Source organism: Lutra lutra, chromosome 15 (assembly GCF_902655055.1).
Source record: "Lutra lutra chromosome 15, mLutLut1.2, whole genome shotgun sequence".
Lineage (NCBI taxonomy): Eukaryota > Metazoa > Chordata > Mammalia > Carnivora > Mustelidae > Lutra > Lutra lutra.
Window position 1 is genome coordinate 27,322,670 of NC_062292.1, and position 18,788 is coordinate 27,341,457.

Consider the following 18,788-nt stretch of genomic DNA (forward strand, 5'->3'; position numbering starts at 1 on the left):
CAGAGAGAGAGAGAGAGGGAAGCAGGCCTCCCGCTGAGCAGAGAGCCCGGTGCGGGACTCGATCCCAGGACCCTGAGATCATGACCTGAGCTGAAGGCAGCGGCTTTAACCCACTGAGCCACCCAGGCGCCCCAGTTACCACCATTTTGGATTAATGTACATTTGTAGAAGTTATTTATTTTGAGTTAAGTCTCTTAGTTTAAGCTATTAAAGTGATCCAAAATTATTAGGAAAAAAACTCTTGGGTCATAAATAGTCAATAAAAGGTTCGCAGGGTGAGAGAAACTGGCAGGGCCTGGGTCTGCTGATCCTTCTACCTTGTTCCTTATCTTTCAGATGGTTCCTTCATCACCTTCAGGCCAAGTTCGAGGTTATTATGTAGACTGGAAAATGTTGCGTGATGTGAAGAGACGAAAAATGGCTTATGAATATGCAGATGAGAGGCTGCGGATCAATTCACTCAGGAAGAATACCATTTTGCCAAAAGATCTTCAGGTGAGCTGATTGATGAGTCCCTGTGTACCCCAAGATCATTCTCAAATCCGAGCACCATTGATACTGTTGTGACTTAGTAACAATAAAATATCTGGAGAATATGATCAAAATCTCCTAGTCATCATAAATTAACACACTTGAAGGGATTTTGGTGAGTTTCAGCCTGAAGAGAACTATTCATTCCTAACTAGCCTTTTAACTGTTTCACTAGATGACCCTTAAAAAGTATTGGTGCGGGGGGCGCCTGGGTGGCTCAGTAGGTTAGGCCTTTGCCTTCGGCTCAGGTCATGATCTCGGTCCTGGGATCAGGCCCTGCATCGGGCTCTTTGCTCAGCAGGGAGCCTGCTTCCCCCTCTCTCTGCCTGCCTCTCTGCCTGCTTGTGATCTCTCTCTGTCAAATAAATAAAATCTTAAAAAAAAAAAAAAGTACTGGTTCATGGTAACCACACAATTGAGCAATTATTTTGACCTAAGATCTCCCCCACCCCCTGACTTCTTCCCACTCTCTCAACTGTCAAGGCACTGGGAGGCTCTGCTGACCCATGAGGCTAGCCACGTGCCTCGTAGGTGGCCTACAGTGGTCCTCCCCCAGAGCAGTTCCGAGCCTGCCTCTCTGAACTCCTTTGCCCACTTCTCTGTGCTGAGGTGGCTTTCCATCTAGGTTTACTTTCTTGTACTCCTTAACTTGAGTAAGAGGATGTCGACCCTGTTTGACTTCCTGAAGTATAAGGTCCTACACTTACCTGGTGACAGAGAATACCTCCATTCAAGAGTCTTGTCAGGGTGCCTGGATGGTTCAGTCAGTTAAGCAACGGACTCCTGATTTCAACCCAGGCCGTGATCTCAGGGTCCTGGGATCCAGCCCCGCATCGCTGGGCTCTGTACTTAGCAGGGAGTCTGCTTCAGGGTTCTCTTCCTCTCCCTTCTCCTCTCCTCCTCTCTCTCTCTCTCTCGCTCTCTCTCCAATAAATAAATAAATCTTTAAAGAAACAAAGCAAAAGAGCCTTATCAAGGAGTATAACTCAAATTCGGGACTACTGAAACTATCAAAAGCTCAGAGTGAGATTTAAAAAAACCACTTAAAGAAGCTGGCTGAATAATATACAGGCCATTCATTACTACAAATTTTTAAAAATCTTGTCTAGATTAGCCATCAGCAGAAAACTGATTGCCCTGAACCACTGTTAGGGCCTTTACCATACGGCATTAAGCTACTTGCCTATATTTAGGGAGTAGTGGGAGGTGGCCCCTGAGAATCAGCTTAAGGTGTCATGGAAGAATTACTGAAGACCCCCAGAAGAAATGGCTCTGGTATGAGACCCAGCAGTAGCTTTTCAAAGACTCTGAGAGTTGTAGGAATTGATCCTGGCTCTGTGTTGCCTACTAAGTAGCAAACAAATCAAACTTATGCCCCCAATTTCCTCATTTTAAAATTGACTTAAGTGTTTTGGGGAACAAGGAGAGGTATATGTGTTTGTATATGGTAGGTACATGCGTACGTCAGTAACTTAGAGCTCTTCTAGGACAGCTTCCAGGGAACTTCACTTGCGGCCTGGTGATTTCTCCTCTCCAGTCCACTCTGCAGCACTTACTGTCTACTATTCATTGACTAGGTGTGTTTTTTATAATTCTCTAAGTATCTCATAGTGGGAACACATGGATAAGCTTTTGGAGATTAGGAAATAATTCTTTTTTTTAGATGTGCAACATATGTATTTGATAATTCTCTTTTGTTTAAGATTTTTATTTATTTGACAGATCACAAGTAGGCAGAGAGGCAGGCAGAGAGAGATGGGGAAGCAGGTTACCTGCTGAGCAGTGAGCCGATGTAGGGCTCGATCCCAGGACCCTGAGATCATGACCTGAGCCAAAGGCAGACGCTTCACTAACTGAGCCACCCAGGTGTCCCATCTTTTTTTTTTTTTTTTTTTAAGATTTTATTAATTTATTTGACAGAGACCATGAGAGAGGGAACACAAGCAGTAGGAGTCGGAGAGGGAGAAGCAGGCCTCCTGCAGAATAGGGAGCCCCATGTGGCACTCGATCCCGGGACCCTGGGATCATGACCTGAGCCTAAGGCAGAATCTTAATGACTGAGCTACCCAGGCGCCCCCATCCATCTTTTTTTGTTTTTTAATTAAGTGTATAGTTCACACACACTGTTTGTTTCAGGGATACAACATAGTAATTCAGCAACTCTATACAAAAGGTTATGCTCACCACCAGTGTAGTTACCATCTGCCACCATAATAACTCTATTTACAAGACATTGACTATATTCCTTATGCTGTACATTTCATCCCTGTGACTTAACTCACTCCGTGACTAGAAGCCTGTACTTTCCATTTTCTTTCACCCCTTTTGCCAAGGTATCTACCTACTTGCTTTCTGGCAGCAGTCACCAGTTTTCTGTTCTTATGGGTCAATTTCTGCTATAGTTGTTTATTTGTTCATTTGTTTTGTTTTTTAGATTTCACCTATATGGGAAATCATAGGGATTTGTCTTTCTCTGATTTATTTCACTTAGTATAATAACTTCTTTTTTTTTTTTTTTTTTTATTTGACAGATAGAGATCACAAGTAGACAGAGAGGCAGGCAGAGAGAGAGAGGAGGAGGCAGGCTCCCTGCTGAGCAGAGAGCCCGATGTGGGGCTCGATCCCAGGACACTGGGACCATGACCTGAGCCGAAGGCAGAGGCTTAACCCACTGAGCCACCCAGGCGCCCCAGTATAATAACTTCTGAGTCCATCTGTGTTGTCACAAATGGCAGGATCTCATTTTCTAAGGCTGAATAATATTCCATTGTATATATATACCACATCTTCTTTATCCATTCATCTATCATTGCAACATTTGGGTTGCTTCCATATCTTGATTACTATAAATAATGCTGTGATAGCATAGGGGTGCATGTATTCTTTGGAAATACTGTTTTTGTTTACTTTGTGCAACTACCCACTTGAGGAATTACTGGATTTGTAGTATTTCTATTTTTCATTTTTTGAGGAAACTGCTGTTTCCCGCAGTGGCTAAACCAGTACACATTCCCGTCAACAGTAGAGGAGGAGCCCATTTACTCTACATCCTTACCAACATTTGATTTTACCCACTCTGAAAGTTGTAAGCTGATAGACCTCATTGTGGTTTTGATTTTCATTTCCCTGATCATGATGTTGAGCATCTTTTCATGTGTCTTTTGGCCATCTGTATGTCTTCTTTGAAAAAATGTCTATTTAAGTCCTCTCCCTATTTTTTAATTGGATTATTTGGTTTTTTGATATTGAGTTGTTAAAGTTCTTTTTTTTTTTTTTTTTTAAGATTTTATTTATTTACTTGACAGAGACACAGTGAGAGAGGGAACAGAAGCAGGAGGAGTGGGAGAGGGAGAAGCAGGCTCCCCACTAAGCAGGGAGCCTGATGCAGGGCTCGGTCCCAGGACCCTGGGATCATTCCCCGAGCCGAAGGCAGAGGCTCAACAACTGAGCCACCCAGGCACCCCAGGTTGTGTATGTACTTAAGTACATAAAGTTCTTTATGTACTTTGGATATTAACCCAATATCAGATGTATTGTTTGTAGACATCTTTCCCCATTCAGTAGGTTGCCTTTTTGTTTTGACGATGGTTTCCTTCGATCTGCAAAAGCTTTTTATTTTGCTATAGTCCCGATAGTTTGTGTTTTTGTTTCCCTGGCCTGAGGAGATGTATCTAGAAGAATGTTGCTAGGCTGATATCCAAGATATTGTCTATGTTTTCTAGGAGTTAAATGGCTGCAGGTCTCATATTTAGGTCCTTTATCCATATTAAGTTTATTTTTGTGTATGGTATAAGTAAATGGTCCAGTTTCATTCTTCTGCAGGTAGCTGTCCAGTTTTCCCAACACCGTTTATTGGAAAGATTGTCTTTTCCTCATTGTACATTCTTTCCTCTTTTGTCATAGATTAATTGACCATAAAAGCATGGATTTATTTCTGGGCTTCCTATTCCATTGACCTGTTTTGCCTGTTTTTGTGCCAGTACCATACTTCTGATTATTATAGCTTTGTGGTATATCTTGAAATCTGGGATTGGGATACCTCCAGCTTTGTTGTTTCTCAGGATTGCCATGGCTATTCGGGGCTTTCTGTAGTTCCAGACAAATTTTTGTTCTAAATCTTTGAGAAATGGTGTTGGTATTTTGATAGGGATTGCACTGAATCTATAAATTACTTGGGGTAATACGGTCATTTTAATAATAATAATTCTTCCAATCCATGACCATGCAATATCTTTCCAGTTTTTGTATTGTCTTCAATTTCTTTCATCAGTGTCTTACAGTTTTCAGAGTATAGATTTTTCACCTCCTTGGTTAAATTTGGCAAACATACTAAAGGTAGTAGATTATTCACTTATAAAGCCAATATGGAGGTTAAAACCTAAAAACTAAAGTAGAACAATCAATTTTATCTATGAAAATTAGTCTAAAGATACACAAAATAAGATATAAAATATGACATCATATACATAAAACATGGAGGTCAGGAATTTAGTGCTTTTAGTTCATACTTTAGCCACAGTCAATGTAATATAGACTTAGATGCATAAGATGTTATATATAACCCAGTAGTAACCACAAATGAAGAAGTTAAAGTAGATACACAAAAAATAAAAAGAAATCCAATCATAACACTAAATAAAATATCAAATCCCAAGGGAAGAGAGCAAGAGAAGGAAAAAAAAAACCAGACAAATGATAAGGACACAATGAACAAACTGGTAGTAAGTGCATATCTATCAGTAATCATTTAAATATGAAGGACTAAATGCTCTAATCAAAATAAATAGTGTGACTGAATGGATAAAAAAATAAGACCCAGCTACATGCTGCCTACAAGAGACTCATCTTCAAGACCTAAAGATATATACAAACTGAAAGTGATGGGATAGAAAAACATATTGCATGCAAATAAAAATGAAAACCAAAAAAGCCAGGCTAGCAATACCTTAGGCATGTTTTCTGCACTCTGGGGATGGCAGAGGGAGAGGTAAACCAAGGTTTCATTTTGGAGATGGAAAGCACATCTGACTCAGCTGTGATTTTACCTAGCACTCCACAGGCCTGTGCCAGTCCACCGTCTCCCTGTACAAGCAGTTCAGGAAGACAAGCTGTGAGTGCAAGACTTAGAGAATGATTAAGGAAAGCTAGATCTTCATTTAATTCCTGTTGCAGTGTGGTAAGACATCTCAAGTAGAGAATGAAGAAAACAATCAGATTTTTCAGAGACACCAGCATCTTCAACGGAAGGAAACTGGTATTTCAAGAAAATTTTAAACACACAGTGAATTTGAAGAAAGTACATACTTGAAAAATACCTTCAAGAATGTCTGTGCAGGGGCACCTGGGTAGCTCAGTTGATAGAGCGTGCTGCTCTTGATCTCAGGGCTGTAAGTTTGAGCCCCATGTCAAGTTTTAGAGATTACTTAAAAAGAAATCTTTAAAAAAAAAAAAAAAATCTGTGCATGTGACTCTAAATCACTTGGTCCTAGGGCATGCAGTAATCTCCAGAGTGACTTTGTAAAAGAAGATCTTCCCAAACAAAGATTAAGAAAAAGCAAAATTGGTGAAGAGATTGAGGAGAAAAAAAACACCTTTGGGGGCTAAAACTGGTCAAAATATACAGATCAAAGACTGACCTGTCCCAGGCCACAATTGCTTTATGAGTTGCATCAGCTATGACTGAGAAGAAACCCAGCCTTACTCAGTCGGTAAGACCACTGTGGGTTAGATGATAAATTGTTATACTATAGTAGAAACGAAGACTTTATGGGTGTTTAATTCATAATTTTTTTTCTCCAATGTTTCTGAGGATGACAACTCAAAAGATAATATATTTTAAAAGGAAGGTAGAAACCATTAGGGCTTAGAGAGAGAGATCTTGAACATCACTTTAGGGCACTCTGTTATATAGCTATAAAATAAAATGAAAATTTAGTATTTTGGATAAATTTGGCAAAGAAAATTTGGCATTTTTTAAAAAATGTGAAAAGAAACTTAGATCACGTTTTAAAAAAATAATTTGAGCATTTCTGAAAGTCAGGTTTTTGTTTTAAGTTTGTATTTATTTAAGTAATCTTTATACCCAGTGTGGGGCTCAAACTCATGACCTCGATATCCAGAGCTGTATGCTCCACTGACTGAGCCAGCCAGGTGCCCCTGGAAGTCAGTTACAATAGATTGTTTTGTTTATTATGTTTGTTTATTTGTTTATTATGGTAAAAAAAAAACTTTATTTTAAATATTAAAAAATAGTGGTAAATGTCTAAACCTAAAGTCTAAAAATGGCTTCCTGTTTCCTTAGTTTATGAGCCTTGTTTTGTAAGGTAGCAAGAAACAAGGGCATTAGATGATGATAAAGGAATTAGTCCACCCAGAGGATATATTAATTGAGACTATCTCTGTACCCAACATAGGAGCACCTAAATACATAAAGTAAATATTAATAGATATAAAGGGAGAGACTGGCAGTAAAACTAAATGGTAGGGAGCTTTAACACCTGATTTACCTCAGTGGGTAGACCATCCAGAAAGAAAATAAGGAAGCCATGGCTTTGAATGACACATTAGACCAGACAGACCTAGCATATATATAGAACATGCTATCCAAAAACGGCAGAATACACATTCCTTTCAAGTACATAGGGAACATTCTCTAGGATAGATCCCATGTAAGGTCATAAAACAAGTCTAAATAAATATAAGAGGACTGAAATCATATTAAACATCTTTTCTGACCATAACAGTATGAAACTAGAAATCAATTACAAGAACAAAGCACAAACACTTGAAGAATAAACGTGACATTAAACAACGAATGAATCAGGAAAAAATCAGAGAAAATAAAAAAATAAATGGAGACAAATGAAAACGAACACAGTAAAGTCCAAAATCTTTAGGACACAGCAAAGGCATTTCCAAGAGGGAAGTTTAAAGTCATACAGGCCTACCCCAAGAAACAAGAAAAATCTCAAATAAACAACCTAACCTAACACTCAAAGGAGCTAGAAAAAGGACAAATCTCAAAGCTAGTAGATGGAAGGAAATAATGAAGATCAGAACAGAAATAAATGAAGTAGACATGGGAAAAAAAATAGAAAAGATCAGTGATAGAGCTGAGTTCTTTGGAAAGATAAAATTGACAAGCATTTAGCCAGACTTATCAAGAAAAAGTAAAAGGAATGAAATAAAAAAATGAAAGAGGAAATAACCACTGATAATACAGAAATACAACGGATTACAAGAGAATATTTGAAAAATTATATGCCAGCAAATTGGACAACCTGGAAAAAAATGGATGAATTCCTAGAACCTGCAATTCCCCACAGCAAATCAGGAAGAGAGAAAATTTGAACAGACCGAGTACTAGTAATGAAATTGAGCTGGTAATCAAAAAACTCCCAACACTGGCGCCTGGGTGGCTCAGTGGGTTAAGCCGCTGCCTTCGGCTCAGGTCATGATCCCAGGGTCCTGGGATCGAGCCCCACATCGGGCTCTCTGCTCAGCGGGGAGCCTGCTTCCCTTCCTCTCTCTCTGCCTGCCTCTCTGCCTGCCTCTCTGCCTACTTGTGATCTGTAAATAAATAAAATCTTTAAAAAAAAAAAAAACTCCCAACAAACAAAATTCCAGGACTGGATGTCTTCACAGATATAATCTATAAAACATTTAAAGAAGACTTAATATCTGTTCTTCTCAAACTATTCCAGTAAATAAAAGAGGAAGGGAAACTTCCAAAACTTCATTCTACATGGCCCCCATTACCTGGTACAAAAACCAGACAGAAACACTACAAAAAAAGAAAACCACAGGCCGAAATCTCTGATGAACATAAAAAAAAATAAAAAATATTTTAAGAAATTAGCAAAGCAATGTCAACAGTACATTAGAGGTTCATGTACCACAGTAAAAGGGATTTATTTCAGAGTGGTTCACTTGTGACAAATGAGTCAACATGATATTCAGACTAACCGGAAAGGGTAAGAACCATATGATCATCTCAGTAGATGCAGTTGACAAAATACAACAGCCATTCATGATAAAACTCAACAAAGTGGATTTAGAGAGAACATACCTCAACATATGAAAAATCTACAGCTAGTGTCCTACTTGGTGAAAAATTGAAAGCTTTTCCACCAAGTTTGGAAACAAGACTAGGCTATCCACTTTCACTGCTTTTATTCGACATAGTACTGAGCTCTGAACTGCAGCAGTCACACAAGGAGAAAAAAGAAAAGTCATCAAAATTGGTAAAGAAGTAACACTGTCACTGTTTATAGGTGACTTGATACTATATAGAGAAAACCCAGGAGCACCTGGATGGCTCAGTTGGTTTCAGCATCCAACTCTTGGTTTCAGCTCTAGTCATGATCTCAGGGTCATGAGATCGAGCCCCGTGTTGGTTTCTGCGCTAAGCACAGGGTCAGCTTGAGAGATTCCCTTTCTTCCTCTCCTGCCCCCACCCTTCCTCCACTTATATGCGGTGCATGTTCTCTCTCTTTCTCTCTAAAATAATAAATAAAATAATAAATGATAAAATAATAATAAAATCTGTAAAAGAAAAACCCCAAATGACTCCACCAAGGAACTGTTAACTGATAAATGATTTTAATAAAGATGCAAGATAAAAATATGGCATTCCTCTATAATAATGAAGTAGCAAAAAGAGAAATTAAGAAAATAATCCCATTTAGAGTTACACCAAAAAAAATAAAGTACGGAGAAAATATTCTTTGAAACTTAATAGTTTGTGTTAAGTTAGTGGCTTTTGTATGCATTTTCTTATTTAATTTATGCACTTTTCGTATGTTAGAGTAATTACTGTGCTTTCTCAGTCTAGCACAGGGTTGGTCATACTTGTCATATTTAAGTGAACATAATCACACACACTAATGTGTACATAAATAAGAATAAAATCCTTAATGCAGGCTTCTGTAGTAATAATCTCTTTTTCCTCCATCTCAACCACTTTTCCACTTACCAGATTCATTCTCTCTGTTGCAAACAATCTTTTAAAAATGTAAATCTCATCCAATCTCTCATCTTTGCTTCTCCAGCAGTCATACCATAGGTGTCAGGGCTCTGTTACCCTTCTCCAGCCTCCTCTCAAACCCATTCCCTCTTATTGATCTGCATCCCAGAGGTTTCATGACTCAAAAATCATGAGAAAAATAATCTAGCTCTGTATCTTAAGGAACTAGAAAAAGAAGAGTAAACTAAGCCCAGGTTAGCAAAAGAAAGGGAGTAACAGGGCACCTGGCTTTCTCAGTCGGCAGAATGTCCAGCTCTTGACCTCCAGGTCATGAACTCAAGCCTCACATTGGGTGTAGAGTTTACTGTTTAAAAAAAGAAGAAGAAAAAGAAAGAAAGAAAAAGATTAAAGCAGAAGTAAATGAAATAGAAACCATTATGGATCAATGAAACTAAGAGCTGATGTTTTGAAAAGATAAACAAAATTGACAAATCTTTAGCTAAACTAAGTTAAAAAGATCAAGAACTCAAAATCAGAAATGAAAAAGGAAACATTACAACTGATATTACAGAAATACAAAGTATCGTAAGAAACTGATATGAAGCAGGGCGCCTGGGTGGCTCGGTTGGTTGAGCATCTGCCTTCAGTTCAGGTCATGATCCCGGGTCCTGTGATTAAGCCCTGCATCCGGCTTCCTGGTAAGCAGGGAGCCTGCTTTTCCCTCTCCCTCTGCCACCGTCCCTCCTAGTGCTCTTTTGCTCTCTGTCAAATAAATAAATAAAATCTTTAAAAAAAAAAAAAAAAGGAAAGAAACTTTATATGAATGATTATATGCCAAAAAATTGGATAACCTAGAAGAAATAGATAAATTCTTAGACATATACCTCCTAATAAGACTAAATAGAGAAGAAATAGAAAATCTGAACTGACCAATAATAATAACACTATTGAATTAGTAATCAGAAACATTTCAAAAAAGCCCAGAGCCATATGGCTTCCTGAGCAAACTCCATCAAACATTTAAAGGTGAATTAATACCAGGGTGCCTGGGTGGCACAATTGATTAAGTGCCTGAATCTTATTTCTGGCTTCAACTCCTGCCTCAGGCTCTTCACTGGGTGTGGAGCCTGCTTGGGATTCTCTCCTTCTCCTTCTGCCCCTCCCCCTTCTCCTAAAAAATTTTTTTAAAAAAACATTAAAAAGAAAAAAAAGGTGGATTTAATACCAATGTTTCTCAAACTCTTCCCAAAACTTGAAGGCAAGGGACCACTTCCAAATTTATTTTATCAAGCCAGCATAACCCTGTTACCAAACCCAGATAAGAACACTATAAGGAAAGAAACTACAGGGGTGCCTAGGTGGCTCATTTAGTTAAGCTTCTATGGATAAACAAGTTTTTAAAAAAAGAGGTAAAACTATCTTTGCAGATGTGCTCTTTTATAAGGAAAAACCTAAAGATTGCACCAAATACTGTTAGAACTGATAAATGAATTCGGTAAAGTGGAAGGATATGAAAATCAGTTGTGTTTTTGTAGACTTAAAATATCTGAAAAAGAAATAACACAATCGCATGTACAGTAGCATCAAAATCAGTAGAATATGTAGGAATAAACTTCAGGAAGGGAGAGATCTGTATGCTGAAAACTATAAGGTATTGATGAGAGAAATTGAAGAAGACATAAATGAAAAGATGTCCTGCATTCATGGATCAGAAGAATTAATATTGTTAAAAAGTCCATACTTGGGGCAATTGGGTAGTCTAGTCGGTTTAGTGTCTGACTTTTGATTTCAGGTCAGGTCATGAATATGAGATCCAACCCCATGTCAGTCTCCTTGCTCTGTGGGGAGTCTCTTTGGCCTTCTCTCTTGCCATCTCCCTCTACCCCTCCCCCCCTCAAATAAATAAGCCTTGAAAAGAAAAGGAAATGTCCATACTACACAAAGTCATCTATAGGCTTTTAGTAATCCCTATCAAAATTCCAAAGGCATTTTTCATAAAAGTAAAAAAAAAAAAATCCTAAAATTCATAGGAATCACAAAAGAACCCTGAATAGCCAAAGCAGTCCTGAGAAAGAACAAAACAGGAGGCAATACACTTCTTAATTTAAATTATTATAGGGGCTCCTGGCTGGCCTAGTCAGTGGAGCTTGCGAGTCTTGATCTCAGGGTTGTGGGTTCCAAGCCCCACACTGGGTGTTGAGATTACTTAAAAATAAAATCTTAAAAAAAAAAACTTTATTACAAAGTTGTAATATTCAAGATAGTATGATACTGTGTAAAAACAGACACCTAGAACAATGGAAGAGAACCAAGAGCCCAGGAATAAACCCACTCATATGGGTTCAACAAATATTCAACAAGGGAACCCAAACTACTCAGGGGAGAGAAAATAGCTGCTTTAATAAATGGTGTTGGGGCCTCTGGATGTTCACATGCAAAAGAATGAAATCGGACTCCTATCTTACACCACTCACAATAATTCACTCGAAATGTGTGAAAACTTAGAAGTAAAACCTGAAACTGTAAATCTTCTAGAAGAAAACACAAGAGAAAATCTCCTTGACATTAGTCTTGGCGGTGATTGTTAAGATATGACACCAGAAGCACAAGCAACAAAAGCAAAAATAAGTGGGACTACATAAAAGTAAATGCTTTTGCATGGCAAAGGACTTGATAAAGAGTTAATGTCCAAAATATATAAGGAACTCCTATAGTTCAATAGCAAAAAAAAAAAAAAACCATGTAAGTTGAAAAATGAACAAAGAATCTGAGTAGACATTTTTCCAAAGAAGACCTAAAACGTCTGCTACAGGAACGTGAAAAGATGCTCAGTATCACTTATGATCAGGGAAATGCAAATCAAAACCACAACGCAATATCACCTTCTACCTGTTGGAATGACTATTACCAAAAAGACAACGGATAAGTTTTGGCGAGGATGTGAAGAGAACCCTTCTGCCCTGTTGGTGGGAATGTAAATTGGTGCATTAATTATTGAAAACTGTATGAAGTTTCCTCAGATAGTTAAAAATAGAACTACTGTATGGCCCAGCAGCTCTATTTCTGAGTATCTGAAGAAAATGAAACTAGTGATTCCAGAAGATATCTGCACCTCCATGTTCACAGCAGCATTATTTACAACAGCCAAGATAATGGAAGCAGCCTAAGTGTCAACGTTTTTTCTAGCAATGTCTCCTCAGGCAAGGGAAACAAAAGCACAGATAAACTATTGGGACTAACACCCCCAATAAAAGCTTTTGCACGTCAAAGGAAACCATCAACAAAGTAAAAAGACATCCTACTTAAGAAGATATTTGCAAATGATATATTGCAAATGATAAGAGGTTAGTAGGCAGGATATATAAAGAACTTCTACAACTCAACACCAAAAACAAATAATCCAATTTAAAAATAGAGGGGAAAGGGGCGCCTGGGTGGCTCAGTGGGTTAAAGCCTCTGCCTTCGGCTCAGGTCATGATCCCAGCGTGCTGGGGATCGAGCCCCACGTTGGGCTCTCTGCTCCACAGGGAGCCTGCTTCCTCCTCTCTCTCTCTCTGCCTGCCTCTTTGCCTACTTGTGATCTCTGTCTGTCAAATAAATAAAATCTTTAAAAAAAAAAAAAGTAGAGGGGAAAAAAAAAAAAAGAGCTTTGGCAGAGGACCTGAATAGACATTTTTCCAAAGAAGACTTCCAGATGGCCAACAGACACATGAAAAGATGCTCCACATCACTTATCATCCGGGAAATGCCAGCCAAAACTCCAAGGCGATGTGACCTCACACCCGTCTGAATGGTTAGAAGTAAAAAGAAATTACATGTATGAGCAAGGATGTGGATTAAAGGGAAACTTCATGTGTGTTTGTGGGGATATAAATTGGTATAGGTACTGTGGAAAACAGTATGGAGGCTTCTCAAGTACGTAAACATAGAACTAGCATATGATTCAGTAATTCCGCTACTGGGTATTTACCTGTAGAAAACAAAACACCAATTCAAAGATACATGCACCCCAGTCTTTACTGCAGCAGCATTTACAATAGCCAAGATATGGAAGCGACACAAGTGTCCATCAGTAGGAAAATAGATGGAGAAGATGGGAGAGTATGTGCATGCACACGCACAAGAAATGAATATTATTCAGCATTAGAAAGTGAGATCTTGCCATTTGCAGCAACATGGATGGATCTAGAAAGTATTATAAGTGAAATAAGAGAAAAATAAATGCCATAAGATTTCACATTCATGTGGAATCTTACAAAACAAAACAAAAACAGAAACAGACCCATACATAGAAGAAACTGATGGTTGCCAGGATTGGAGGGGAGAGATGGGCATAAGCAGTGAAGGGGAACGGGAGGTACAGGCTTCCCGTTACGGAATGAATAAGTCATAGGGATGAAAGGTGCGGTGCAGGGATTATAGTCCGTGGTATTGTGACAGTGTTGTGTGGTGACAGATGGTAGGTACACATGCGGGAAGCACAGCGTAACGTATAGACTTGTCAAGTCACTGCTGTAGACCTGAGATTAATGTAACCATATTTCAGCTGTACTTCAATAGAAAAAAGATTTTTAGGGACGCCTGGGTGGCTCAGTTGGTTGGATGACTGCCTTCGGCTCAGGTCATGATCCCGGGGTCCCGGGATCGAGTCCCACATTGGGCTCCCAGCTCCATGGGGAGTCTGCTTCTCCCTCTGACCTTCTCCTCGCTCATGCTCTCTCTCTCAAATAAATAAATAAAATCTTTAAAAAAAAAAAGATTTTTAAAAAATTATGTAGCTGCCCTATTCATAATAGCTCAAAACTGAGAACTGCCCAGATGTCCATCAGCTATAGAGTGGGTAAATGAATTAACGCTCTATCACCACCAGTGGGAACAAATGGATTACGGCACACGCAGCTGTATGGAGGAGTCTCACAAGCGTGTTACTGAATGAAAGAAGCCAAAGAGAAATGAATAAAAAAGAGTGCCTGCTGCATGATTAGATTTATATAAAACCTAAATAAGGAGAACCCATCAGCGTTAGTAACCAGGAGAGCTGCTGGCTAACAGTGCCTGTGTTCAGAGTCTACTATGAGCCACAGGAGGGGCCTGGGGTGCTGACGATGTGTGTTTGCATTCCAGTTGCTTATACAGAGCTGTTCTGTTAAAAGTGAGTGAGCTTCCCACATAACAGTTTGTGGATTCTTGCATATCTGGGTTAAATTTCTTTTTTTTTTTTTTAAAGAGTTTATTTATTTATTTGACAGAGATCACAAGTAGGCAGAGGCAGGCAGAGGGAGAGGAAGGGAAGCAGGCTCCCCACTGAGCAGAGAGCCTGATGCGGGGCTCGATCCCAGGACCCTGGGATCATGACCTGAGCCGAAGCCAGAGGCTTTAACCCACTGAGCCACCCAGGCGCCCCTCTGGGTTAAATTTCTATAAATTTTTTAAAAATTGTGTTGGGAGCATGCCAGACATTTCTGTCATTTATCTGGTCTATTTGTGTCTACCCAGAGGTTAAGGTTCACGACTGTGTCTAAGGTTTCTTGGGGAAACTGACTGCATTAGTGACTCTAGCCCTGTGTTCCCTTACTCTGAGCGTTGACTGAAGTATATAGAATAACTGTGCGCATGTGATCGGTGCAGTAATACTGTGACTTCCCTTAGGACGTGGCCGATGGAGAAATTGCTGCCCTTCCCCGGGATAGCTGTCCTGTTAGAATCCGAAATCGGTGTGTGATGACGTCCCGTCCACGTGGCGTAAAGCGGCGCTGGAGGCTTAGTCGTATTGTCTTCCGTCACTTAGCAGACCACGGGCAGCTGTCGGGGGTCCAGCGAGCAATATGGTGACCCGCTCCAGAACCCACTGAGCAGGGAACCCAGTTCTGGCAAGAAGAGGCTTCTCTAATAGATGAAAACCTAGTTTTATAGGGGTCCAGGATGGGAGTCTAGTCTACCTGATGCTTCCTACGGTTAAAGTACTTTTTAATTTTAAATGAAGAAATTTGGTGGATGTTTCATTCTGGCAGTGAATTCTGGCTATCTGCGAATTCTCTCTTCTCTTGGACTTAAAAATTAACCATACTGTTTCTATGCACAGAGAGTACATGGAGTAGAGTAATAAAAAATACTCTGTGAAAATATTTTCTGTATGCCTGCCTTTTCCTTCACACTTAATCTTTCAGCAACACATGAGGGTTCTTCTATTTTTTAGGGGTATTATTTCCTAAAGTAGAATTATCTCCTAGTTAATGCAGCTCATGGACAAGTAGCTCAGTGGGCAGTTTGTCAGATGGGCCGGCTTCCCTGAGCTGCACAGCGCATCGTACCGCTAGCTCGTTGTTACGGAAGCGATGTGTTAGGAGGTGCAGCTGGTGTTCTTGGTTATCTAACTCGGGCTCCGCTTCTCTGCATGATGGCTGGACAAGAGGCAGAAGCACTCAGTGTTTTCTTGTTCCCATCTTCAGCGGCCTTTAGAACAAAAGGTCTCTTAAAGCCTCCAAAGATGTATCCAAGCAGGAAAGTTTTGTTGGAATAGTATATATTTTCTTAATTCTGGTTTATCTATAACAGAAATGAATAAAGGTAGCAAAAGATTGTCTTGTTTAGTAACTCAACAGTGATCAGCCCAGTGATAAAAATGTCCAGGGTGTGAGTATGGAAGCACCCACTTAACATCTGGAACGTATTCCCGGAGCTGATATCTGAACTTAAATCAGGAGGCAAGGGATGAGGTTTTTGCAGAGGGATCCAGGGGAGTGGATCAAAGAGCGTGACTGCAGCCACTCTGTCGTATGAGAAACATGAAACAGAAGACAAAGGCCATATCATGGAAGATACAGTATGTGAAGGTAAGACTTCATTGAAATGCCAGCGATCAGGGGCGCCTGGGTGGCTCAGTGGCTTAAGCCTCTGCCTTCAGCTCAGGTCATGATCCCAGGGTCCTGGGATAGATCCCCACGTCCGGCTCTCTGCTCAGCAGGGAGCCTGCTTCCCCCTCTCTGCTTGCTTATCAACTTGTGATCTCCCTCTCTGAATCTGTCTGATTAAGGTGCCCAAGCATGATCCATCGATTTTTTGACTTTTTTTTTTTTTTAAGATTTTATTTATTTGACAGACAGAGACCACAAGGAGGCAGAGAGGCAGGCAGAGAGAGAGGAGGAAGCAGGCTCCCTGCCGAGCAGAGAGCCCGATGTGGGGCTCGATCCCAGAACCTGGAGATCATGACCTGAGCCGAAGGCAGTGGCTTAACCCACTAAGCCACCCAGGCGCCCCCATCGATTTCCTTTGGTTGCTGGGCCTCTCACTCCTGTTTTCAAGTCACTGGTTTGTTGGGGGAGCCACGCCATGTGTCCTGTAGGATGGCCAACATTTGGCTGTTTGCTTCTTCACGTGTCCTTTAATTTATTCCCCTATCCCTAAAAACTCGTAGTTACACTGAGAGCTTGACTAGATTCAGGTTGATTTTTAGGTGTGGATTTTCCCAAGTGTGCTGTGTGCTTTGCCATGCCATCAGAAGGCAGCTTTCCTGTGTCCTCCCACTGCTGGGTCCTGAATTCTGTTAACTTGGTGAAGGATATTTGGTATTTCTTCATTTTCTGGCATAAGATAATGCAGGCTTACCTTGTGTATTTTCTGCCTCACATTTTTTCAAGGGTCCCTGGTCCTTTTAGTATGAAATGTTTAGAGACCACATCTGAGCACTAAGAATGCTGCTGTTTGCTACTGAATTCTGAATTGTCATTGCCTTTAGGCCCTTTTGGGGGATGTTGCTAAGAAATATGCATTTTAAAAAAAATAATGGTAAGTTTATATCAATTCTGTATTTGTTAAAGTATAAACTCTTAATGACTTGAGTTATTCATTACCTTTATAATACATAAAAATTGCTTCAGCATACACTGATTTTACCCCTAAGTGATCACAGTGTTAAGACTTCTGTGGGTTTGTCTTTCAACTCCCATTGCATTAGCAACGGAGAGTCAAAATACTGTGTTCTAAATCACTTGCAAGTATCACGTTTGTCTCAACTTGGTATGTTAGGTTTGTTTTCAAATGTTCGGATTACTTTTTATTTAGCTTTTAAATTGTTAAATTTTAGATGGTTCTAAAGTCAAAACTACAGACAAAAATACACTCACAAGTATGGTTTCCATCCCACCTCATTCTTTTCCCTACTGGTAACCATTATTATTAGTTTTGGGTTACTCTTCTAGTTTCTTTCTGAAATAAGTAAATATGTGTATGTCTGTGTATTCACCGGTCTCACCCTTTTGGACATTAAGGTAAGTATACCATAAACAATTTTCTGCACTTTGTTTTTTCCTGGATCTTGATCATTCTGTATGTAGAAATATTCATTTCTTTTTGTGACCGTAAGAACTCCCCCCATTTAGATATATGTTTATTCAGCTAGTACTCAATTAATTGGCATTTGGGTATTTCAATTTTTTGCATTTATCATTCATTTTTGCCAGTATTAGCTATGGGAAAGAGCCTAGAAGTAGAACTGTGAGTCAAAAAGGATAAATGCATATAGAATTCTGGTGGGTATTACCAGCTATGCTTCTGTAGGAGTTTTAACTTCCATAGCCTTTATTCCATTCCTGTATTAGGTATTTCCCTGTACTCTCAATAGGTTTAACTTTGTAAGTTTTTCCAATAAGATAAAACAGTGTTTTTTTCTTCTGAAGGAGGGGAGCATCTTTAGTACAAGTTAAAAGTTGCATTCCTTTTCCTATGAACTTCTTAATTTGGAAATCCTCAGTTGTGTCATGTTTTGTGGGTTACTGTGGAGCTTTTCTGCCACATGAACACTATGTGGTTAAATTACTAATATTTAGCTTTATTACTTCTAGATTGTTAAGTCACACAGTGTAGTTTTCCTCACTCTTAGGTTAGGGTGGAGTTCTGTCCAGGTCTCCTAGTATTCTTTGGCTTCATTCTTACATTTAGATCTTTGATCTGTTTGGCTATTATCTCAAATGCCCAGCTCTCCTGCAGTTTTGAAATGCTGTTACTATATTCTAAAACTTCCAGATGCCTTGGATCTTTTTGTTTGCTCTATTTATGTACCAATGTCAGGAATTTTATTGTATAGGTTATCTAATTTTTTTTGAAGTTTTGTTAAATGTTTATTAACAGTCACCCTATTTGTTAATTTTAAACCCTACCAACTTTTACCCTACCATGTTTACCAAATTCTCCTACTAATTGTAGTAGTTTTGGTTAATCCTCTTGTATTTTTTCTTATTAATCGCTTTCTCTTATCTAATTGCATTAATATAATGTAGTACTAGAGATCACAGCG

The 18,788-nt window shown here is 39.4% G+C and overlaps 1 protein-coding gene and 1 pseudogene across 2 annotated transcripts in view; both read left to right on the forward strand.

The window, feature by feature from the left end:
• MRPS14 (mitochondrial ribosomal protein S14) overlaps positions 1–15,621 on the forward strand; it is a 29,672-nt gene extending 14,051 nt beyond the window's left edge. For both annotated transcript variants that reach the window (XM_047704261.1, XM_047704262.1), the window contains exons 2-3: positions 337–495; positions 15,146–15,621. In XM_047704261.1, the coding sequence (XP_047560217.1) occupies positions 337–495; positions 15,146–15,328 (342 nt within the window). In that variant the 3' untranslated portion in view covers positions 15,329–15,621. The remainder of the gene's footprint in view (positions 1–336; positions 496–15,145) is intronic.
• Positions 4,519–6,516, forward strand: LOC125085682 (swi5-dependent recombination DNA repair protein 1 homolog; annotated as a pseudogene).
• Positions 15,622–18,788: the final 3,167 nt, after the last annotated feature.